The sequence below is a fragment of the Lissotriton helveticus genome, chromosome 3_1 (assembly GCF_964261635.1).
Source record: "Lissotriton helveticus chromosome 3_1, aLisHel1.1, whole genome shotgun sequence".
NCBI lineage: Eukaryota > Metazoa > Chordata > Amphibia > Caudata > Salamandridae > Lissotriton > Lissotriton helveticus.
The window spans coordinates 678,911,149-678,936,996 of record NC_136061.1 but is presented as its reverse complement, the minus strand read 5'-3'; the positions used below and the strand labels follow the sequence as shown (position 1 = coordinate 678,936,996).

Sequence of the window (25,848 nt, the reverse complement as noted above, 5' to 3'; positions counted from 1 at the left end):
CCCTCCCTATCCTGTAGTCCCATCGAAAATACTTTCTGTTTGTTGTGGGTTCTATGCACTACCAGTTTGTGGCACTACCCTTTGAATTGACATCAGCACCTTGAGTCTTCAACAATTTGATGTTGGTGGTTGCAGCCTATCTCAGACGGTTGGGTTTGCTGATCTTCCCGTACCTAGACGTCTGGCTCCTCAAAGCCAGCCTTGAAGTGCTGGCTATGCAGGCAGTGGCTCCAGTATGGGGAAGACCTGTCTGGTTCCATCGTAATCTCCCCCAAAGCTGCGGTTGATGTGACTTTGTGGGTGAACGAGGCAATCCTGACATGGGTTGGCCTTTACTCCTCTGCCCTGACTACTCTAGTGACGGACACTTCTACCCTGGGGTAGAGAGCTCATCTGGAGGATTTGGGAGATCAGGGGACTCTGGTCTACGGAAGAGCAGATTCTTCATATCAGCCTGCTAGAATTGTGAGCAATTAGGCTGGTGCTCAAGGCCTTCCTCCCCTCCATCATAGGTCGGTCCGTCCAGATCTGGACGTACAACACAACTGCAATGTGGTATGTCAACAAACAAGCAAGCAACTCCTTTGTCTGGATGCTCTGAGACTGTGATCTTGGGCACACTGTCAAGGGATCTAGCTCGCCGCCAACCACCTTGCGATTTCTCTGAATGTCCGAGCTGACAGTCTGAGCCAGGGTTATCTTGCCGATCACGAGTGGCCGCTCCTACCGGAGGTAGTTCAGGGCATCTTTGCGCAAGCAGGGCACTCCTCCGGTCGACTTATTCGCCTCATCAGAAAATGTTCAATTCCAGAAATTCTGCGCCCTCCAGTATCCTTTGAATGGAGCCTTGGGGAAATCTTTTCAGTTGCAGTGTAACTTTCAGCTGCATTACACTTTCCCCCCATACCTTTGATTCCTCCAGTTCTGAGGAAGGTTTACCAAGACTGGACACAAGTCATTCTTATAGCCCCAGATCGGCCCGACATGGGTATGGTACACAGACCTCCTGTGCTTTTCCCATATCCCCTGCCCCGCCAGCCATTCAAGCTGGATCTTTCCTTCCAGTCGAGGGGACTGATCCCAAATCTCCGAAGCATCCACCTTCATCATGGGATATTGAGCGCGGGCAATTGAGCTCTTTTTAGCTGCCACAATAGGTGTAGACATTATATTGTCTGCGCGTCACCCCTCCACTAAGTAGGCATACTCTGGCAGATAGGGCAACTTTGTTGCATGGTGTGCAGACAAGGGTGTGAATCCCTTGCAGGCCAAGTTAACCCAGGGGCTGCAGTTCGATTTTTCCCTAGCTCAAAGAGGGTGTAGCGTTGGCACTGTGAACGGATATTTAGTCACTTTGTCTACTTTCCTCTTTCTGCCGGATCAGCCATCCCTGTTGTCTTCTATTGTCTTAACATTTTTTTGAAGGTCTAATGTACCTTTTTGCTCCAACTCCATTTGCAGTTCCTCAGTGGGACTTGAATTTGGTCCTTATGTTCTTGATGGGGACTTCGCTTGAACCTCTCCACAGTTGTACACTTGCATGTTGAATCTTAAGACAGTATATTTGGTTGCCATCACGTCTGCTAAAAGGGGCAGTAAGATACAGGCCCTTAGCTGTTGTCCCCCATTTGCTACTTTCTTCCCAGACAAGTTGGTGTTACGAATAAGGGCTGCTTTCCTTCCCAGTCTAATAGATCCCTTTTACCTGGCCCAATCCATCACCCTTCGAACCTTCTATCCGCCACCTGATTCTTTAAAGGAAGAGGAATGGTTGCATCGGTTGGACCTGAGGAGGGCAATTAATTACTACCTGGATCACACCAGAGATTATCGTGCCAATGGCCAGCTCTATGTCTGCTATTTTGGAGTCCGGAAGGGTGAGGCGGTTCAGAAAGAACTCTTGCCCAATGGCTCATGCTCTGCATTAAAATCTGCTATGCTCTCGCCAAGAAGGTACCCCCGAAGGAATCACTTCCCATTCCACTAGGGCTAAGTCCACCACTTCGGCACAGGTTCAAGGTGTCCTTCACTGCGGAAACATTCAAAGCAGCAATGTGGGCTTCCTTGCACACATTTGTGAAGCTTCACTGCCTTAATGCAGAGGAACACAGGGGCAGAAACTTCGCTGGAAGGATTTCCTGTTCTGAGTTATCCACCAACCCTCCTTCTGGGCAGGGCATTGTTGTGAAATCTGTCCTACAGGTGAAGAATTTGCAGGAAGAACTATCCATCAAAATGAAAAGTTACTTACCTGTGGTAACAAGGTTTCTGATGGATAATCTACCTGCAGATTTCTCACCGACCCACCCGGCTTACCATTTTGATTGATGACTCTCGGAACAGTTAATACGGTTCCATATTATTTATACTTATTTCTACTGCAAACTCTCGCCTCGAAGGCTTGGGAAAAAATGGGACGCTTTATGGGCTCTGGGACTTCACTTGACATCACTTCCAGCGCTGGCTGAGTCCAGCGTCCTCTACTGGCAACATAATAATAATAATAATAATCCTGTATTTGTAAAGCGCCCAGCTACCCGTAGGTTTCCCGGCGCTGGGGTCCGTCGGGAAGATTAAGCAAACTATTGCCCAGAGTCACATGGTGCTGGGCAGACCCCTGCCGCTGGTGCCAGGGATCGAACCGTGAACCCCAGTGTCCAGCGTCAGTCGCCCTGGCCGCTGCGCCACACCTCTTCCACATCAACAAGGCTTTGAAGTTGTCTGGATCCAGTCTGATGCCTGGGGATCGTTCTAACAGGAGAGGAATCTGCAGGTAGATCGAGTAATCACCAGAAACATTGTTACCACAGGTTAGTAATTTTTCCTGTTGGTCCACTTGAATCTTTTAGATCCTTTGTCTCCATTTAAGTATCGATATATGTTCAGTGTTGAGCATGTCCTCTACAGGGAAGTGCTATTCCTGTCCTCCTCAGTGCACTTATCACAGTTCTTTAAAAATCTGCATGTGGTTGTTAGGTCTCCACCATCATCTGTTAAACTACTGTGTTTCAGTGGCCCCCCCTACATTTGGGAGAGCTCTGGTTACCACATGATGGCTTTTACAGAGGTACCAGAAGAGCCGAACCGGCTACTAATCATCAACACATTCATCCATTAAGGCCTTTACGGGGCACCAAGACACATGCAATGTCCCTCCCGAGCAAGGAATTTGAGGCGCACAACATATCTCTGGATATCCTGACCTCTACCCTACCCCACCCCTCCCCACCACCTAAATATTCACATCCTTTTCATACCCTTGAAATGGCCTTTAATTTAGTATCCTTTTTGTTATCATAAACATTTGGGCCCAAACAGTTACAATAAAGAAAAAATATTCATTTAAAACAATAAAAACAGTGAGCTCAGTGAAGTGCCATGCCGTCCTACACCCAAGTGCCCCATGGTTAAGCCTCCATCTTTTTTAAGTTTCAAAAGGTAGGTTTATTGCAGATATTATGAAAGGAAGACATCAAAATATCAAGTAATAGTACAACAATGCTAAAGGTATCACTAAAAGCATATAGGCAGGTAATCCTATAAGAATAGAAAATTCATGGCATGAACAAAAGGGTGAAAACGCTGTTACAAATTAATAAGTATGCAAATATAACAAGATTAAATTGAAACGCGGAGATATTGGAATAATCATAAAAAAGAAAAAATGTAAGGGGTTTGAGCAACTTCTTGAATACATGGTACTGGAGCAAAGAATCTTTTAGCACTATTATCTAAAAATTGTGTGAAAGGAGACCATAAAATAGTTTTTTTTGTTTAAGAGACATGGGAAAGACAAAAGTCATGTCAAGTCTGTGATTGTGACATACAGAGTGCCACCAAGCTAAATACAATAGTTTGGAAGCATCTTTCCAATTTTTTGTTATCTGCTTAAAGGCTGCAGCCAATAATAGGTCAATGACTTACGTTTGTGTTTTTGTTTTATTCCAACTAGTGGAGAGGCTACCTAGAAAAATATTTGCAAATGTAAGTGGAATGTTAGCATAAAAAATAGTGTTAATTTGTGACCAGACTGATTTCCAAAACTGCATAACTTGTGGACATGAAGAAAGTAAGTGTTGGAGATCTGCCTGTGGAAGTGAGCAAGACCAACAATTATCAGGAGTACCAGAATGTATTCTATGCAAGGAAACTGAAGTTAACAGTAGTCTGTTATAGATTGTTTTTTTAAAGTTTGTGTAGCGCTTGCTGCTCTGGAAGACTTTCTGATTTTTGTCCAAATTTTATCCCCAGCAGAGATGGGCCAATGTATATCTAAGTCTGTCTCCCAAAAAATCTCAATCTTTGTTTTGGCTCTTGGCGAAAGTGGGGTTAATAAGCAGGTGTAAAGAGTGGAGGAGTGGAGGCCCTAGGCACTCTACAGAGGATGTTTGCTACCAATTATGGTCTGGGTGCGAAGAGGGGTGAGGCAAGTATTTAAAATGAGAGTGAAAATTTAACATAGCTGACGGTAAGCTTAGGAATTTATGTGAAAATGATGGAGGTAAATGAAAAAGAGAGCAAGCCGTTGAAAAAGTGAGGAAGGTGTCATTCTCAAATAATTGATGCACCCATAGAATGCCTCTGTCTCTCCAGGTTTTCCAGTATATGGGTTTTCCCTTAATGCAAATGAAGTTATTATGCCAAATGGGGGAATTGAGAAATGTATCTGAATCATGTGGTTCAAAATGAAGAAGATTATTCAAACTTTTACAAGAATATTTAATATTTGGTGTACACAAATTTTGTGGTTTTCGTGTGAAACGTAAATATTCTTGGAAAGAGAATGGGGAGAGGAAGGAACCCTCTAGATCCACCCAAAGGGGCAAATCAGGGGATGGAACAGACAGCCACTTGGAAATATATCTTAGTAAAAAGACTTTATGATATTTAGAGAAATCTGGGAAGCGATTGATTTCGGGCGCGATAACTTTAATAAGGACATTCCAGGTTTTTTCTTCAACCAGAGAAAGGAAGTGAGGATAGAATTAATTTTGTAGAACCATTTTGTAGGAATGGGTACAGGAATAATAGATATAACATAAAGGATAATAGGCGTTAGCATAATTTTAATAGTGTTGAGACACTCCCACGATGAAAGATATAAAGGGTGCCATTTAGAAGTGAGGGAGATAAGTTTCTCAATACATTTATTAAAATTAAGAGGAATTGATGATTTAATTGAGGAGGTGAACCATACACCAAAATATTTTATGTGAAGTGGGTTCCAAGTAAAATTAGACCTTGAGAAATCCTCCTTAAGAGTATATTTAGTTAAGGGTGAAATTTCACACTTGTCATTATTTAATCTATAACCAGAGACCGAGGAATATGATTAGACATCTTTTAAAAAGGCCGGCAGGGAGAGGTTGGGAGAGGAATAAAAGAACATTATCGGCATATGCAGCTAATTTAATCTGTAAACAGGTTGAGGTGAACCCTTAATGGATTGGTTTTCGCTTATTTCGGACATGAAGGGTCCTAGGGCTAGGTTAAAAAGAAAAGGGGATAATGGACAACCCTGTCTTACTCCTCTGTGAAGAGTAAAGTAGGATGAGGTGAGGCAATTGGCAAAAATTGTAGCTCTAAGGTTCGAGTAAAGCAGGGCAATTAAGGAGATGATTTTCAGGCCAAAACCAAACAATTTTAGTGTCTGAAAAATGAAAGGCCAGTATACTCTATCAAAAGCCTTTTCAACATCAAGGGCAATGGCTGCTAGCGGTTCTGAAAGATTTGATGACTTAGAAATTGTGAGAAGTTGGCCTGATATGCAGTGCTCACTATTCTAGTGATCACTATGTATCAGTCCAGACAACCCTTATTGATGATTGGTTGTAAGTCAACCTTATAGACCAGCTATCCTAGTAGCATGGATACGAGCAGTCTAAGGCTAAGACTCTAGAGGGCGTGTTAAGCCAGCTGTTTTACCATCACATATACCCCTTGAACACCAAGTGAAAGGACACCACACAAGTTGTTATGAAAATAAACGTATATTTATTTCTAACAAGACTACCCTGGCTCTTTATGAGACAGGGAGCTAAGCACACAACAAAACTCTTACGAAAATACTTAAAGTCGCACAATTTACACAAATGCCCGAGGGGCACGAAAAACCATATACACAAAAAGTGGAATGCGAAATTACTAGCAGGTAAGTACTATTCTCATAGGCTTTAGAATCGCTAGGACTGGACTACTGAACCTTTAGATTACAAGCAGGAGGCCTAGGGACGTCGTGTGCAGAGTGGGAACTCTCACGCGTAAGGCGGGAAAAAGTCTATGGAGGCTAGTAAAGACAAAGTTACTGTTCTCGGGTGAACCCGACTAGGTAGGTCAAAAACGAAAGTGGATCCGGACACTTAGAGTGTTGGACTACGCTGGAGCACCGGAGTACTCGGTTTACCTAGCCCAGGGGCTGCGGCTGCATAGGGTTCAAGTGGCGTCGGAAACCCTCGTTGACGAACCAGGAGCCTGAAAAAAAGAAGTTGCTGGCAGGCGGCCAGTGAAGAAGTTCGTGGTGATCCAAGCCTGGATCAGGGAAGAAGAAGACCTGTAAGCAGAGGGGACCAAGTTCTGAATCACTAGCCAGTGATTTAGGTGGGCACCAGGATGGCACCGGACGAAGTCACCTCGACCAGGTGAGTGGGCGCTGCTGGGCTCTGCAGTCTCTCGGACCAGGAGGCGTGTCGGCGACCAGGATGGAGGTGCGAGCTGTCCCACGAAGGTGTCTGCTGTCGACATCGCTGGACCCAGGATTGGGGCAACAAGTCTTGGCAAATGCAAGCCCACGCGGTGGACTTAAAATGGAGTCTGGAGTGGACCAGGAGGGTCCAGGGTGCTCCTCTGTTGGAGGGGAGCAAGGGCTAATCTGGAGCAACCAGACCAGCGGTGTTTGTCGTCGTGAAGCGTCGTAAGAGGGGCCACTAGCCAACCGGCAAGTGACCTGGACAACGCGGTGAGCAGCAAAGAGCAGAAGGGCCCCACACAGATCTCGTGGATGCAGGGGGGCCGAACTTCGGTGCTGGAGCTGCTCAGGGTCGGGGCTTCTCTTACCCCAAAGCACTCAGTCGAGGGTCACTCGGTGGTCGTGCTGGACAAGCGTCGTGCAGTCTTGATGATGGCCGGTCCCTCGAGGTCTCGTCGCACCCACGGGTCTCAGCTGGGCTGAAGATGTAGGTTGAGGTCAGAGGTGCCAGGGAAGCCGGTTCTCGTCGAGCTGGGCAGTCTTGATCCGGAGGAGAGACTTACAGCAGACCGCGATGCTTGGTTGGTGCCTGCTGCTGCAGGGTGAATACTCCTTAGTCACTAGGGAGAAATCTTAGGAAGAGTCTTGAGTTCCTCTCGTAGAAAGTCGGTTCAGGATTCAAAGATTGATCTAATTTGGAAGGGGGCCTGCTCCTACCTATATCCTGCAAAAGGGGGCTGGCACGCGACTAAGTCCTGCCCTATGGGTGGGACTAGGAGGGGGGTGGTTACACCCCTCTCCTTTGGCGGGCTTTTCCCCAGCTCAGGGGCTGGTGTGCCCCTGGAACTGGTTCAAGCTGGCCTATGCATAGTGAGCACCGGGGTGCCACTTGCAGTCACCTTCCTCTAAAGCCCTGCCTACCTAGGATACACAAAATCCTGTCTGGGACGGTGCTGGCACCGCCCCTGACAGGAAACCCTTTGTCCTTGCCTCCTGCGCTGGGAGGACTCCCAGCAACAGGAGGGCAGACTTGTGTCTCGGTGGCAGCATCCATCTTGTGGAGCTGAGGCTATGTCTGACTTTAACCGGGGTTACAGGTTACCAACATGTCGTGTCCCTCTAGAAGGGTGGAATGCTAACCCCGTCGCCAGAATTGGCGAGGGGTTAGTATTCCAATTCGTATGACACCTTACTCGACATGTTTTGATAAAGCGATACCAGAGTTGGCATATAACCGCGAGGATTATAAGGCACTTAAGAGTATATGGTATGCGTTATCATGGAACAGCTATTAGGACTTGGTTCCGCAAGCTGCAAACGGGCTCAGCTCATGCCAGAGCACCATCTCACATTATTCCAAGCACTCTGCCTTCAGGATTGTTAAGGCCTGCCATAGGAGTGACTGATAGGAATATATGTGTCTATTTTAGGGTTAGATATAGGAATACTATATCTAAAGCAAAGGGTGATTACACCACCTTGCCCCAGCTGTCAAGCAGCCAGTTGTGTCAGTTTTGGATGGCCAGCCAGGGGTGGCATAATACATGCTTCAGCCCCTGGTAGGCCCTGGGTACACCTATGCCCTGGATACCTATGGTATACTGTACAGGGACTGATAAGGTGACTCAGTATCCAATCAGATATGTACCTAGGGTACATGGAATCCATTTTAACAGAGAGAGCAGTGGGCCTGGGGTCCTGAATAGCAGGGCCCCAGGTCAACTAAGTCAGAAAACCAGCAAAACACCAGGCAAAAAGTTGGGGGCAACCATAGTCAAGGATCTACCTTCCTACATAACCCCCCCCCCCCAAACGAAAGGAGATAAGGCTATCCTTGACCAGGTAAGCCTATATTGCCTAAGTGGCCATATAAGGAAGTACCAGCACTGGCATGGTTACCCCCTATCTCATGGTCCACTAAGCAATCCCTCACCCTAAGGGTATCGGAGGGTCTCCACCATAGGGAATCTCTACCTGTGGTGTGTTTTGGCAAAGTAAAAGGCTGGGATGGAGTACTGAAGTGAGACTCCACTAATGTTGGGCTCAACTTCCTCCAATCACCATCTACCATGTGTGCCTTTCTTTCCAGGACTGAGTTGCTATGAGCTCTCAGGGTCAACCTCTGGCTACCTAAAGCTGGAGGCTGGGTCCCTCTGTTTGGCTTACTGGAGGGACAGGTCAGGTCTGGGGCCCTCAGGTCCCAAGTTTGGCTGTGCCCAACAGTGTCCATCTGTGGGAGGTCCCTAACTAATTTTAAGGGGGATCCCTCAGGAGTTTGTTTTATTTTCACTTGGCTAGGACTACTAGCTTCAGTGCCCCTAATCTGCTGATTGGGGAATTCTTTTGGACAGGGGGCCCTTTGGGGTCCAACACTGGCCTCACTGACCTCTACAGCCCTGGGCTGACTGAGGCAGGGTAGAGAGGGGCAGGTTACCTGCTCCAGACTGGGTCCCACCTTGGAAGGGTCCACTGACATCAGGGGTTCTGCCAGGCTAGGCCTGACTACCTCTGTGGCAGTTTCTTCACAAGGGGTCAGATCAGTTCCCTGAGGAGGCTGATCCTTTCCTAAAGTCTAGTGGGAGGGAGATTTCTCTTCCTCCTCAATGCTCTCTGTCTGAGTGGAGTGATACATAGTTTCAGGCTTCACAACACTATTATCTGTCTGAGTTTGAGCTGTGGCCATCACAACTCTACCAACCTTTTCAGGAGGGGACTCAGTTTGGGTATGGGCTGTGACCATCACAGCCCTGCTAACCTTTTCTGGGAAGGAAGCTGTCTGAGATTGGGCTGTGACTGGCACAGCCCTCCTGACCTGTTCAGGGAGGACATCTTGGACTGGGGCTGTGGCTATCACTGCCCCACTAACCTTACCATGGAGGTTCGCCATTTTCAAATGGGTTTCTTGCTCTACCTCAGCCCAGGCTGAGGTCTCTAAATCATTCCCCAGTAGGCAATCTACAGGCAAGTTGGATGACACTGCCACTCTCTTGGGGCCAGTGACACTTCCCCAGCTGAGATTTACCACTGCCATGGGATGAGTTTTCTTCACTCCATCAATGTTTGTCACCTGGTATGTGGCACCAGGTAAAAGTTGCCTTGAGGGGACTAGACTCTCAGTCACCATGGTGATGCTAGCCCCTGTGTCTCTGTAGGCCTCAACTTTCATTCCATTGATGAGGGGCTCTTGTCTGTATTTGCCCAAAGTGTTGGGACAAGTGGTGAAGTTGGCAAACCCCATGCCATTTTCACAGACAAGAGTATCTAAGTCAGGGGACCTGGTTAGGCCAGAGTCCCCAGGAACCCCAAAGTAAAGGCACCCAAATTCTTGGGGGCACTCCCACCACCTGGGGAATTACTACTAGTAGTAACAGGAGGTTTGGGAATGTTACCTGGGGGTATGTTCTCCTTATTGGGGTTCTTTGGACAACTGCTGTCAGTTTTCAAATGACCCACCTGTTTGCAGGGATAACAATAAGGTTTCTTCTGGTTATTGGAAGGATTCTGGGACCCACCCCCTCAGAGGATTTTTGGGGCCCTGATGTGGTTTGATCTGGAGATTTATTCCCACCCTTCTCTTGAGGCTTGGTTGATTCCTTCTTCTGGTCACCACCTTGGTTCTTGGGCCTAATCCTGGTTCTGACCCATTTGTCTGCCCTCTTACCCAATTCCTGTGGAGAGGTCAGATCAGAGTCTACCAGGTGCTGGTGTAATAACTGGTTCTGACAATTATTTAAGACTTGCTCTCTCATAATTAGATTATACAATCCTTTGAAATCAGTAACTTTGCTACCCAGCAACCAGCCCTCCAAAGCCTTAGTGGCACAATCCACAAAGTCAGACCAGTCCTGAGACTGAGTTTTCTGGGTGTCTCTGAACAGCAACCTGTACTGCTCAGTGGTTAAGCCAAACCCATCAACCAGTGTATTTTTCAGGACCTGGTAATTTTTAGCATCCTCAACTCTAGTAGTGAGGAGCTTATCTCTACCTTTGCCATCAAAGGAGAGCCACAGTATAGCTGCCCACTGACTCTGGGGAATGCACTGCACAGTGCAGGCCCTCTCCAAAGCAGCCATCCATTTCTGGATGTCATCCCCTTGTTTAAAGGGGGGCACTATCTTTGTCAGGTGTTTAGTATCTAAACCCTTCTCTTTATCTCTTGGGAGATTGCTGCCACCAGTGGGAACTATCCCACACATCTGCTACTCTCTAGCAAAGGCAAGCTTTTCTTTGGCCAGGGCAAGTTCATCCCTTTCAATCCTCAGAGTAGCCTGTCTCATTCTGGCTTCATGCTCTATTCTCTGAGGGGAAGTCCATCTCCTCTGGGGAGAGTTCCTTCTCCTCTGAGAAGAGGCATTAGAGTGCAGAGATCTATTGGAGTCCCTAGAAGGAGATCTATTTCTCCTAACTCCAAGGTTAGGCCTAATTAGAGTCAGTACTGGGGGTCCCCCAGATCCTTGCCCAAGTAGGTCTAAGTTGGCCCTAGTAAGTCTGCTGACTGTCTCAGGACCTTTGTCTGCCTCATCCCCAGAGGTCTCCTCTTCTTCCTCCTCCTCAACTGCATCTGCTGTGTCAAGGAGGTCTGGATCACCAAGGTGTCCCTCTAAGGCTGGCATATTCCCATCTCCCTGAGATGCTTTCCTAGCATCATATGTCTCTAAGAGACCTATCAGAAAGGGAATGGTGGGGTTAGACCCCTGTTTCAGTTTCCTGGAGGTACACACTTGTCTCATCTCCTGGAAACTGAGAGCTGCATATCTTGATTTGACCTGTGGAGGGTCAATAACCACCAGGGAGTCTCAGTAGACTCTCCATGGGTAGACATGCTTTTCTAGTGAGGTGTAAGTGGTGCACTTACCTACACTATTTGTTTACCTACTGATCCCTTGCTAGAGTTGTAGTTTAGGGTGTGCTAGGCCCTAGGAGCTACAACAGCTGGTTCAGTAGAACTCAGAGTATTCTAAGCTAAGTTATATGTACCTCAGTACTTATGTGATCTTTCAAATGATATTCTTAGGATACGTGTGGTAAAACAATAGCAAGCTCAAATCCCAACCGCTGCTCACCAATGTGAGAAGTTGGCCTGATATGCAGTGCTCACTATTCTAGTGATCACTATGTATCAGTCCAGACAACCCTTATTGATGATTGGTTGTAAGTCAACCTTATAGACCAGCTATCCTGGTAGCATGGATACAAGCAGTCTAAGGCTAAGACTCTAGAGGGCGTGTTAAGCCAGCTGTTTTACCATCACATATACCCCTTGAACACCAAGTGAAAGGACACCACACAAGTTGTTATGAAAATAAACGTATATTTATTTCTAACAAGACTACCCTGGCTCTTTATGAGACAGGGAGCTAAGCACACAACAAAACTCTTACGAAAAAACTTAAAGTCGCACAATTTACACAAATGCCCGAGGGGCACGAAAAACCATATACACAAAAAGTGGAATGCGAAATTACTAGCAGGTAAGTACTATTCTCATAGGCTTTAGAATCGCTAGGACTGGACTACTGAACCTTTAGATTACAAGCAGGAGGCCTAGGGACGTCGTGTGCAGAGTGGGAACTCTCACGCGTAAGGCGGGAAAAAGTCTATGGAGGCTAGTAAAGACAAAGTTACTGTTCTCGGGTGAACCCGACTAGGTAGGTCAAAAACGAAAGTGGATCCGGACACTTAGAGTGTTGGACTACGCTGGAGCACCGGAGTACTCGGTTTACCTAGCCCAGGGGCTGCGGCTGCATAGGGTTCAAGTGGCGTCGGAAACCCTCGTTGACGAACCAGGAGCCTGAAGAAAGAAGTTGCTGGCAGGCGGCCAGTGAAGAAGTTTGTGGTGATCCAAGCCTGGATCAGGGAAGAAGAAGACCTGTAAGCAGAGGGGACCAAGTTCTGAATCACTAGCCAGTGATTTAGGTGGGCACCAGGATGGCACCGGACGAAGTCACCTCGACCAGGTGAGTGGGCGCTGCTGGGCTCTGCAGTCTCTCGGACCAGGAGGCGTTGTCGGCGACCAGGATGGAGGTGCGAGCTGTCCCACGAAGGTGTCTGCTGTCGACATCGCTGGACCCAGGATTGGGGCAACAAGTCTTGGCAAATGCAAGCCCACGCGGTGGACTTAAAATGGAGTCTGGAGTGGACCAGAAGGGTCCAGGGTGCTCCTCTGTTGGAGGGGAGCAAGGGCTAGTCTGGAGCAACCAGACCAGCGGTGTTTGTCGTCGTGAAGCGTCGTAAGAGGGGCCACTAGCCAACGGGCAAGTGACCTGGACAACGCGGTGAGCAGCAAAGAGCAGAAGGGCCCCACGCAGATCTCGTGGATGCAGGGGGGCTGAACTTCGGTGCTGGAGCTGCTCAGGGTCGGGGCTTCTCTTACCCCAAAGCACTCAGTCGAGGGTCACTCGGTGGTCGTGCTGGACAAGCGTCGTGCAGTCTTGATGATGGCCGGTCCCTCGAGGTCTCGTCGCACCCACGGGTCTCAGCTGGGCTGAAGATGTAGGTTGAGGTCAGAGGTGCCAGGGAAGCCGGTTCTCGTCGAGCTGGGCAGTCTTGATCCGGAGGAGAGACTTACAGCAGACCGCGATGCTTGGTTGGTGCCTGCTGCTGCAGGGTGACTACTCCTTAGTCGCAAGGGAGAAATCTTAGGAAGAGTCTTGAGTTCCTCTCGTAGAAAGTCGGTTCAGGATTCAAAGATTGATCTAATTTGGAAGGGGGCCTGCTCCTACCTTTATCCTGCAAAAGGGGGCTGGCACGCGACTAAGTCCTGCCCTATGGGTGGGACTTGGAGGGGGGTGGTTACACCCCTCTCCTTTGGCGGGCTTTTCCCCAGCTCAGGGGCTGGTGTGCCCCTGGTACTGGTTCAAGCCGGCCTATGCATAGTGAGCACCGGGGTGCCACTTGCAGTCACCTTACTCTAAAGCCCTGCCTACCTAGGATACACAAAATCCTGTCTGGGACGGTGCTGGCACCGCCCCTGACAGGAAACCCTTTGTCCTTGCCTCCTGCGCTGGGAGGACTCCCAGCAACAGGAGGGCAGACTTTTGTCTCGGTGGCAGCATCCATCTTGTGGAGCTGAGGCTATGTCTGACTTTAACCGGGGTTACAGGTTACCAACATGTCGTGTCCCTCTAGAAGGGTGGAATGCTAACCCCGTCGCCAGAATTGGCGAGGGGTTAGTATTCCAATTCGTATGACACCTTACTCGACATGTTTTGATAAAGCGATACCAGAGTTGGCATATAACCGCGAGGATTATAAGGCACTTAAGAGTATATGGTATGCGTTATCATGGAACAGCTATTAGGACTTGGTTCCGCAAGCTGCAAACGGGCTCAGCTCATGCCAGAGCACCATCTCACATTATTCCAAGCACTCTGCCTTCAGGATTGTTGAGGCCTGCCATAGGAGTGACTGATAGGAATATATGTGTCCATTTTAGGGTTAGATATAGGAATACTATATCTAAAGCAAAGGGTGATTACACCACCTTGCCCCAGCTGTCAAGCAGCCAGTTGTGTCAGTTTTGGATGGCCAGCCAGGGGTGGCATAATACATGCTTCAGCCCCTGGTAGGCCCTGGGTACACCTATGCCCTGGATACCTATGGTATACTGTACAGGGACTGATAAGGTGACTCAGTATCCAATCAGATATGTACCTAGGGTACATGGAATCCATTTTAACAGAGAGAGCAGTGGGCCTGGGGTCCTGAATAGCAGGGCCCCAGGTCAACTAAGTCAGAAAACCAGCAAAACACCAGGCAAAAAGTTGGGGGCAACCATAGTCAGGGATCTACCTTCCTACAGAAATTATGTCCAAAAATAGACGGTGTTATCATTAATAGGTCACACTTTGACAAAGCTCAATTGTTCTCTACCTAAGAGATGGGCGAGATGAGATTCCAAACGAAGAGCCAGTGACTTCGAGAAAATGTTGTAATCTTTGTTTAGTAGGGAGATGGGTCAGTAGTTTTTGCGATAGTGAAGATCCTTTCCTTCCTTCGGGATAAGACAAATCAAAGCTTCCAGAAAAGTGCCTGAGGAGTTACCAAAAGACAGAAAGGAGGAGATTAAAGCATGTAACTTTGGTACGAGTAATTGAGCAACATGCAAAAAGAATTCAACAGTAAAGCTGTCGGAACCAGGGGCCTTATCTTTCTGGAGGGTTTTGAGTGTATTGACTAAATCAGTCTGAGTCAAATCAGATTCAAGGAGGTCTAAATGTAAAGACGGGGATTGGCGCTTTTGAATTGAGGAGAGATAAAGGGAGATGTTGTCGTCAGTTGGATTGCACTCCGGTTTATAGAGTTGTTCATAGAATCTAACAAATTTGGGTAGAATATCAGCGTCTTTGTATTTAGAAGTATTGGTATCCATTATTATAGATTCTATATGGAGTTTATTCTGTTTGGTCTTAAGATAATTGGCTAGCATTTTACCAGATTTATTTTGTACACTGTAGAATTAGGCGCTAGCCTTTAAAAGAAGTAAAGAGGCATTGTCAGTCGTATCTTTGTTGTACTGAATCTTAGCATTAATCAGATCAGTATGGGATTGATTAGATTTAGAGGTGCAATAAGTATGCTCTAATTTTTTTATCTTAGAAAGGAGTTCTGTGTTGAAAGCCCGAGCCAATTTCTGTTTGTTGGAGGTATATCGAAAAATAAAGTCACGAGCAAAGGCTTTTAAAGGCATCCCAAATGATATAAAAGGGTGTAGTGTCATTGCTATTAAAAAGAAAATATTTGTTGAAAAAAGAAATAAAAGAAGAATTAAAGTGGGGGTCTAAAAGCATGGAATTATTAAAGCGCCATCTCCTGGGGTGGTCAGAATGAGGAAGCATGTCTAACTGGATGGAAACAGGAGCATGATTGGTGATAAGTATGGGACCTATATCTGCAGAAATCAGAGATTGGGAGACATTCTGTGATGTAAAAAAATAATCAATCCTTGTCTGGGTTTGATGAGGAGGAGAGTAAAAAGTCAACTCTTGCAGAGACGGATTGCACAGTTTCGAGGCGTCAGTTAAATGAAGGTGCTTTATAGTTTGTGTGAAAGTTTTATGTGCTTTTGATGGAGTGAAAAAAACTTTAGATTTCCGATCCAGAAAAGAGTAAAATACTTGGTTCCAATCCCCATCCAGGATTAAGTTGTGAGCATTGTTGTGAGAAAGCAATTGATGTCCATAAGACCAAAAAGGGCCATCGCCAGAAGTAGGGGCGTAAACATTAAAAAGAGAAAACGAAATACCATCAATCTCCAGCTTGGTAAACAACCATCTATCGTCATCATCCTTTTCTTGTGAAATAAGGGATACCTTCAAGGATTTATGAACTAAAGTAATAACGCCATTTCTTTTGCCATCGCCAGATGAGAAAAAAACTTTAAAGATTCAGGCCCTGAGAGATGAGTTTCCTGCAATAAAACAATCTTAGCATTCAATTTAGATAAATAAGATAATACCTGTGTCTCCTAATAGGGGAATTCAAACTTTAACATTCCATGTAATGAGTTTTAAAGCCATAAATGAAACAAAGCAAAACTAGTGATAAAATAAACCAGCCTTAATGCAAATATAATTGAAAGATAAATAAGTAATAATTAGATGTAAGTTAACCCTGGAACTTGAAAGAATAGGGAAGGAGAAGTCAGGAATTGAAATATCAAAAAATAGCAATTGAAAATGAAAGGTATTAAAGGAATAGAAGAAAGAGATAGAGTGAGAAAAGGGATAACAGAAGGTAAGAAAGAGAGAAACAAAAACAAGAGATACCACATACTTGCAACAAATCCAAATTTGAAGGTGGGGGTAGAAACCACATGAAGGGGCGGTGCATCCAGATCTCAAGAAGGAATGGGCACAAGGGCGACTGGGTGTTACACAATGCGAAATGACAGAATATGTTTACAACAGGGGAACCTATAGGGAAAAAAGACAAGGTGTATGGTTAAACTACGGATTAAGAACAGAATAGTCACAATGTGTTCAGATTAACATGGAGTGAACATAACTGTAAATAAAAGAGGAGAACACACTGTTAAAAAATTTGACAAGTGAAACTAACAGCATCTATTGAGTAAAACATTAAAGTCAAACAGAGTGAGAAGATGAGACGCCAGAGATGTCCATAGTCTCTACTCTGCAAGCATTGAGAAAACTTTTCAATTTCACAGGATTTTCATAGGAGGTTGTTTTATTTTTGTAGGTGACCTTAAAAAGACATGGGTGGAACATGTCATATCTAGCACCAAGAGCACGAAGATCCGGTCTCATGTTAAGAAACTCTCTTCAACGGTCAGCAGTACTTTTGGCATAGTCCTGTGAAAAAAATAGTGTGTGACCTAACCATGAAATTCGTGGCAACTTTTTAGAAGCGGATATAGTTTTAAGCAAATCGGTATACTCCAAGAAGTATAGAATGACACCTCTTGGACGGTTAGACCCAGAGGTGCCAGTATTCTGACGTCCTAGTCTATGAGCACGCTGAATGTTCAAGATAGTATCTGAAGGAAGCTCCAATAATTTAGATAAAAAGGACTCAAAGAAGGTGAGAGGGTCTGCTCCTTCTGTGTTCTCCGGCAAACCATAAATATGTACATGATTCCTTCGATTTCTATTTTCTAAATCTTCGACATGCTTCTGCAAGGAGGAAACTTGTGATTGAAGAACAAGAACATTACTCTGTCATGCTGAGAGAGGAGAGACACTGCTACACAGCAACAAGTCTCTCATCTAGTTGTGAGCATCGTTTAGTCAGGAAATGAAGTTTGGAGTTTGTCTCCGCCATAAAGGGCTTTAGGGCACGTATTTCTTCCAGTAGCAAATCCAGCGAGGCAGGAGGAGGCGGCTTTGTTGTTGATGGAGGGTCTTTCTTAAGACGTTTAGGATTAGCCTTGGCAGAGGTCGTTGAAGTTGAAGCCAGAGACTGCACAGGTGATGGTATGCCAGTTTTTGAAGGAGGAGCAGAGACAGACTCTATTGCAGCAAGCCTTGAAAATATCGTAGAATTTTTTATGAATCTGTGCGTAGGAGATGAGGCTAAGGGATTAAGCCTCCGTAATCTCCCCATAAATCACTTGAGGTAGCCATTAAAAGAAATGCAGAGTGATATATGTATGCCTCAAAAAGTAATATGCTAGGTCAATGAAGGATTAAAACAGAGGAAAAATAAGAAGGTAAGTAGAACATTCAGCGTCAACACTGCAGTAAAGGTAGATTCCAATTTTTCCAATTTAAAACATTTATAAAGCGCAACGTTCACCGTACGGTTTCTTGGCGCTAGTGAAGGGTCCAGCAACTGAGGCAAAATAAGCCTGTCGTAGGGCAAGAAAAGGCCAGTTTACACGGAGAAGGCCTGTTTGAGAAGGAACGTTTTTAGATCTTTGCGGAAAGAAACATAATGAGTGGCAAAGCGGAGGTGGTCGGGGAGGGAATTCCAGAATAGAGGAGCCAAGGTGGAGAAATTGGCTCCACCCCACTTTTTGCGTTTGAAACGTGGGATTTGAAGGAGAGACTTAGAAGAGGAACGAAGCTCTCTGGTGGGGACATATTCGTTTATCAGCGAGTAGATGAAGGCCGGGCAGTGCCTTGGCGGGCCTGGAAGACCATGCAGCCTGTTTTAAAAATGGAGCGTTCCTTAACAGGAAGCCAATGGAGCTCCCTGAGGAGGGGTGTGGAGTGGTGGTAACGTGGGAGACCATAGACCAGCCGGGCCGCCTGGTTCTGGACCATTTGGAGCCTCCGCAGGCTGTATGCCGGGATGCCGTTGTATAGGGCATTGGCATAATCCAGCCGCGATATTACCAGAGCGGCCATAATCAACTTGAGTGCCTGGGGGGAAAAGAAGCGGGAGACAGTGCGGATGGTTCGGAGGGTAAGGAAGCAGGAGGAGACTACAGAGCTAATTTGTGAATGGAGGGTGAGATGGTTGTTCATTTTGACACCCAGTGTTTTGACCGTGGTTGAAGGAGTGGGGGCGGGACCAAGAGAAGAGGGCCAGAAAAGAGAGTTCCAGGGACTGGAAGAACCACCAGTAAGAACCAACTCGGTTTTGTCCGGGTTCAATTTGAGATGGTTGTGGTTCATCCAGTCCCTGATGAAAATCATAATGGACTGGAAATTAGAGACAGAGAGGGGAGAAGAGGATAGGTCAAAGATGAGCTGGAGGTCATCCGCATAATTGAACACGGTGACCTCCAGCTGCTGAAGAGCAAACATGAGAGGAAAGATATAAAGGTTGAACAGTAGGGGGGAAAGAGAGGAACCCTGGGGGACACCACAAGTGACAGGGAGTGAGGTGGTCGTGAAGTCTCCTAGCCAGACCGCCTGGGTGCGGTCCCTCAGGAAGGAGGAAAGCCAGACCAGGGCTGATCCCTTGATTCCAGCCGCCCTGACACGGGACAGTAAGATGGTGTGGTCCACCGTGTCAAAGGCGGCGGACAGATCGAGGAGCACCAACGCCTGGTGTTTGTTGTGATCCATTCCCTTCCTGAGGTTGTCTAGGACCGATACCACGACTGATTCGGTCGAGTGCCTGGGGCGGAAGCCGGCCTGGCGGGAAGCCAGACCCCCATTTGCCTCTACATGGAAATGATGAAATGATGAAATGATTACGCTCTTGTATAGCGCACGACTACCCGTAGGCATCTCGGCGCTTGCTTAGGGAACCCGTCCTGGTATTCCCCTGTGAGAGACCCCGGAAGGGTGTCCACAAGGTGAAAGCCAGGCATCCCGCCGCGAGGGGCCGTAGTGGAGATTAAGCAAGCTATTGCCCAGAGTCGCAGAGTGTGACCCCGTGAGTTGAGTAGGCACCGGAACGAGAATTATCGAGTCCGTGGAATTTTTTGAGCCCGAGACCCGCCGAGGCGGGGAATCGAACCCTGGTCCACGGCTGATCTCAGCTTCCAGGTCTGCCGCCTCTAACCACTGAGCCACGCTTCTCCACTACATGGGTACTGAGTACCGCGGTTACATGGCGCTCCAGCACCTTGCCCAGATAGGGCAGCAGGGAAATGGGGCGGTAGTTGGCTGAGATGGACGGGTCAGCGCCAGGCTTCTTTAGAATGGGCACTATGGTGGCTGATTTGAGCGCAGGGGTCACTACTCCCTGCGTTAGGGAACTATTGAGGAAAGTAATGGGGGGTTCAGGACAGAAGGAGTAGATTTGGCATACTGCGTTCTTGAGAGAAAAAGTGATGGAGTTATTTAGTTGAAAGTTAGCATGGCAGCACAAAGGTTTGTTGCAACCAGACTCATGAAGAGGAAAGTGACGGTTTTTTGAAAATAATAAAAAAGAAGAGAGTATCACATGTGTAGCGTTAAATACTCGATATCTGCAAAGTCCTGCCATTATTCATTGGAAATTAGGGTTTGGCATGTAAGAGAGGCCACAGAAACCAAGCCTGTCAAATACGGGAGAAAAAATTGAAGAAAAAGAAGAGCGCCACTTCAGGAGGGTGGGTCGGATGACAGCTGTGACCGTATCCCAAAATGGCGGCCGCGTCTGAGGCAGCAGCAACAGTGATGAAATAACTTGGAAAGAACGTTGCTGGTGTGCAATTAGCACTACCAGATTGTCGATGGGCAATTCATGGCAGGGAAACCGCACTTCAATGAGGCGACGGGTCGCGAGACCCGCAAAAAACTGCCTCCGCTTGTGCGCTCGATCATGAGCTCACGGGTCACCCACCATTCTTCGTGGGCATCAAGCCATGGCCCCCGTTAAAGATCCATCTTAAATTTGGTATGTACTAACTGATAGAGTGGAGGTCTGCTCTAACCCCAGTCATCACCCGTATTTGAGTTGTTGGAATTCCTGTCTATCGCACCAAGATTGTTGATGAAAATTTCAGAAAACTCCTTTCAGATGAGTCTGTAATGCATTTATTAAGACGTTGTAATCCCAGAAAATGGGGTGGGGATCCCCAGCAGTGGCCACGTTGTGAGGGGCATGAAGAGAAGTAGCACACAAATGTAGTCCCAATTTTATTAGGTTCTATATTCAGTCACATGCCTACGTTTCACTTGTATAATGAGTAGGTAGAGGGGTGAACTAATGCGAGCTATTTCATGGTTCCTAACACTGTTCACATTGTAACACTTGCAGTCTCAACTTGCCTATATTAGCATAACTGTCTCACTTGTTTCCTGATTCCTTACTGCAAGCTCTATTGTCTTTGATTATCTGTTGCAGTCTGTATTATATTATCTGAACTCCTCTGTTGGCAGACAAAGTGAGTGACGTCTCAGGCTAATTCATCTTCGCCTGCTTGATGTACTCTCGTTGGCATCTTGAACCATCACTTTGTTCTCTGAATCTAGTAGACTAACGCAATCTAGCTGAATATACAGAGATGGCCATTTTTATAGACTAACCCCTAGATGCTTCAAGCACCCTTTTTGCGATTCCTTATTAGCGAAAAATAAGGATTTGCTAATAAGGAATAGCAAAATGCTATGCATGAAGATCTCGCTTAAAAAATAGCAATTTCTTAAAATTCCTTAATTGCGACTCGCAATTTATTTCTGTGGGCCTAGAGGCCCATGGGAATGAATGGTAAGACAATCTCAATTTGCGATTCTCAATTAGAGAATCGCAAATTGAGATTGCAATTTCAAGGGTGCCAGGGTGTCAAAAGGACACCCTGTTGCACCCCTGAAATCTGCATATGGGTACATCTTGCACACACACATGCCCAAAGGGCATGTTTGTGTGTAAAATGGAACTTTGAAAAATGCACTTTAGTGCATTTTTCAAAGTTTTTGCAAATTACCATGAAGTTCAACTTCATGGTAATTTGCGCCCCCTATTAGCGAAATCGCTAATTTTGTAACTTTAATGCATTGCATTTAAGGAATCTCAATTTGAGATTCCTTAAATGCAATAGCAATTTAAGTAATCGCAGTTTTGCGATTTCTTAAATTGCGATTTTTGGATTTGGAATGATGCATCCCAAATGCAAAAATACCGGTCGCAAAGGGGTAGATGCTGAGAATCTGCCCCTTTGCGAGTGGATTTTAGCTTGATGCATCTGGGCCTAAGTTCAAATGTTTTACGTATGATTCCTATTGATGTGTTTCACATGTATCACAAAGGGGTTGCTTATCTTTTTCACATAATACTAGACATTTTCTTTTGTTTTCCTTATTATTTTCGAAAACGTCCCCTATTTGTAACCATTACGCTTGGCACACACACCAAAGTGTAAACAATGAAAAAGGTTGTTATTCAAAATAATATTTCTATGTAAAATGGTGATGTAAAACTCGTACTTATCTTTGCTGTTTTCTTCTTCAGTTTGCAGGAGGGCTCATACCTATTGAGTCATACAGCAGGTGATTCCTCGGTTTTGATCTACAAGAGCGCTAACTGCAAAGTGCGAAAGTCATCCTATAACCTTCACAAAGCTCACTCCAGCATGCCTCAAGCACCGTCCACCCTCTCCGTTCCCTGGGTTCCACTGGATCCCACTATTCTGTTGCCATATCATGTCTCTCAGGGTAGAGCTCCGTGCACATTCCCACCGCCACCCGAAGATGTCACAGACAAAAAAAAGGTATGCTTGGCATCTGGATTAAATGTATTAAAGCTTTCTTTTTTTTAAAAAAATTTGTATAAAACATTAGGGTTTTCAATTTCATAGAATGCAACGTTGTAGTTGTCAAAAACAAACTGAAATGATTTTCAGTTGGCAGCACTAGAGAGTGGTGGGGCAGGCTCATGGGCGGGGACACATTAAAGGAAGAAAAAAATAAAAACTCACTTTCCTGCACAAACGTCCTCCGCTCTCTGGTCCGGTTTTCATCTTTTCGTCTTCTCCTCCAGTACGGGACCCTTAACAACTCCTCTAACCAATGCATGAGAGCAGCGCCAGGATTGGAGGGAATGGCCTCTCTTGCCGCTCATGGGGACACTGGAGCCCTGCACTTACTCTAACCCTAGGTTAGAGCTTTCAAAGTGCGCCTGTCTGCCTGGCCGTCACAAGATGGCCGGCCAAAAGGACATGCGCACTTTGAAAAGTGCCCAGACAGCCCACCCTCCTCCCTGCTGCTGCCACGCACCAAGGCCCGTCCTGTCCTGACACTCGGTTCGGGACAGGGAGGATGAAAAAAACAATGGTAATAAATGTACTTTATTACCATTTTATTTTTCATCTTTAGGGATTTTTTGGGGCATTTTGGTTAATGGGGCGACGCTCCCCCGCTGAAATGAAAGAGCAACCCCTAATCGATTTTCAGCTGTAATAGCCATACACCTATTTCATCAGTATTGTTGGTTGCTTTGAACGCTCTGGGCCTAACACATGGAAATGCTCTAAGATTTAATGTCAAGCAATGTTTGTTTATGATGATAACTGTGAGAAATCTGGATGCATATAGAAAAACCTACGCGCAGGTGTAGATATTCTCTTTTGATTGTCCCTAGCATTATAATCACAGATGTTCACAGCAACATACTAATGACATCCAATCGCCCCCTTGTTTCAAGTCTTGGTTAAGTTACCGGGTGGCATGCATACTGACAATAAATAAAGCAATTTGAAAGATTCATGGTACTGCATGATATCTGCAGAAACGCACAACGATACGGTCCGTGTTAACTTTCTCTTCAAATGTTAATGTTGGAGATGATACAACGAAGAATAGTTGTGTTTCTCTGAAGCAACAGGATGAGATCGTATTAGAGGACTGCTTTAGAGTTTGGCCGAGAGAGCACTCCGTCCCTCCATGCCTAAATCACAGTCCTCGTGGCGTAGCAAGGGGATGGGTGGCCCCCTACCCACCCCCCAGCTCTGACCTGCGGACACGCGGGCTGCGAAAGCTGGAAGGGATCGCCACCACACACACACCCCACCCCCGGCTCGAGGTCATTCCTGTTTAAAAAAAACTCTCGCTTTTCGAGTTTGTTTTTGAAACATGAAAAAATGTGTAAAGGTTTGAGTGGGGTCCTTCCTGTTTGACAGATCCGTCCGTCAGGCTTTTTCAACCGGCACTACAGTTCTTTCACTGTTAAAAGGTGTCCGCAGGCCTGGTGTACAGCTCTACATTTGACAGGCAGGAGTCCCTTGGGATGGTTGGGACAATGATCTCTGCCAACCCATTGCAGTGTGCACTTAGTCTGCCAAATATGTGACACGATTTGTGTTTTAAGTATAGGTTATATTCGATTGTGTAAATTACTTGTGGTGAATCGTCAGGATGCTGAACCAGTTGTTCCTCAAATTTCTTTTTTTCAGAGCCGTCAAGTGGGTGTGGCTGGAAAACAGAGAAGAATGCCTAACTCTTCGTCCATGGAAACCGACTGCAGTGATGTGTCAACAGCAGCAGCCAAGGGTGGGTCTCAAAAGAAAAAGAAGAATAGAGGCAGACGGCAGAAGAGGTTTCAGAAGTGGAAAGCCATGAAAATGCACAGAAACCCAAAGCTATCATAAATACGGACTGAGCGCGTGTAACGGACTGAGAAAGGATGGCAGTAGGAGGATTTGTATTTTCCAGCTCCGGGAGGAATCCCGTCGGCCGCTGGCAGTGGTGTGCTGGAGGAATGCATAGAACATGCCAGAAATACCACGCGCTGCAGCCTCACCTTTTGAGCGAGAGCCCAGCCAGGCCTGGCTCTCAGACAATCACTGCGGGGTGGGGCGGGATTTCACAGACAGGAGCGGGAACAGCTCCTTGTAGCCTTCCACAAGGGAACCCGTTGTTATTCACACCCCTCTCTGTTCAGACTAAATTCAGCCCACCCACAAACAACCACATCCCCCAAGTGCCGAGGAGACCTTGGAAAAAACAAACAAATTCCAACAGTTTTGCTAAAATACGTGTACAAGTAAATGACTGTGACGTGTCTTTGTTTCACTGCCCTGGAACTAAATTACCACTTGGTGTCAGAAGCCACTCAGTAGTTTGAAAGCAACAGTGACTTCATGGTACAATACTAAAAGAACGTTACTATTCGTGCAGTAATTATGAGGCATGGCTGTAAGAAGAAACTCAGGATATTAAATAAGGCAGCCATCCCTGCTTCTTTTATGTATGTTTGTGGTTGTATTTATAAAGCGTGGATACAGATATAAAACAAATAAACTCTTGCCAGCATGCACATAGGGTAGGGTGAGCACTTGGCAAGAAGGAAGATTCTGGATAGTGACAGTAAAAGCTCAGGACAAAGGGTCATAATTCAGGACGAAAATTCAGGACAAAAGGTCATTTTTACAGACACACGTGAGGACGTTGAACGGTCATAAAATATTCAGCTGACAAATATGCAAGCCAACATTTTTTTATATTGTTTACTTTAGATTACACATTGGAGTATTGAGCAAACATTCACACATAGTTGAACATATTAAATGATACAAAAACTTGCAAACATATACTCTATACACGTTCTGCAGAATTTGAGAGCTGACATTAGGGTCAGTTTTCACTGTTTTACCCTGTGTCTTAAATGGTAGTGCCAGAAGCAACGCTGTGATGCTGTACATAGACTTAGAGTTCCCAGGCAGTAGCACCAGTTGTGTAATAGCCCGGCAGATGCCGCAGTACTGGCCCTCCCCTCACCATAAATGCAGAGCTTGAGCACCGATTGATTTGATTGATTTGAGCCTTGTATAGCGCAACTTTGCCCGAAGGCGTCAAGGCGCTGGAGATGGAAAGAAACAAGCTGAGTGTGAAGAAGGGGAAGAGAATCGACTAGAGGTAGGCTTCCCTGAAGAGCCAGGTCTTCAAGGCCTTCCGGAACTGAAGATGAGAGGGTTGATCCCTAAGTTCCACAGGGAGGGCGTTCCACATCCTTGGAACAAGGGAGAAAAAAGCCCTACCGCCCCATCTTGCCTTCAGAGTTCTGGGGACAGCAAGAAGGTTTTTGTTCGCTGAGCGAAGGTCCCTACCGGGGACATAGAAGGACACAAGGGAACTGATGTCTTCTGCCCCAAGCCCATGAAGGGCGCGATGGGTGAGGCACAGGGCCTTAAAGTCAATCCTGGCTTGCATGGGGAGCCAGTGCAGATTGTTCCTAATGGTTGAGCCTGATGAACGCCTAGGAGCATCAACAACGAACCTTGCGGCCACGTTTTGCACAATTTGGAGACGCTGGACAAGTTGTTTTGTAATTCTCAAATAAAGTACATTGCAATAGTCCAGGCGGGAGGCTATGAGGGCTACCGTGAC

The 25,848-nt window shown here is 46.3% G+C and overlaps 1 protein-coding gene across 1 annotated transcript in view; it reads left to right on the top strand.

Moving 5' to 3' along the window:
* Nucleotides 1-24,708, top strand: part of ICE2 (interactor of little elongation complex ELL subunit 2) — a 747,964-nt gene extending 723,256 nt beyond the window's left edge. The window contains exons 14-15 of the mRNA XM_078680821.1: nucleotides 21,977-22,235; nucleotides 23,916-24,708. Coding sequence (XP_078536947.1) covers nucleotides 21,977-22,235; nucleotides 23,916-24,110 — 454 coding nt within the window. The 3' untranslated portion in view covers nucleotides 24,111-24,708. The remainder of the gene's footprint in view (nucleotides 1-21,976; nucleotides 22,236-23,915) is intronic.
* The last annotated feature ends 1,140 nt before the right edge of the window (nucleotides 24,709-25,848 follow it).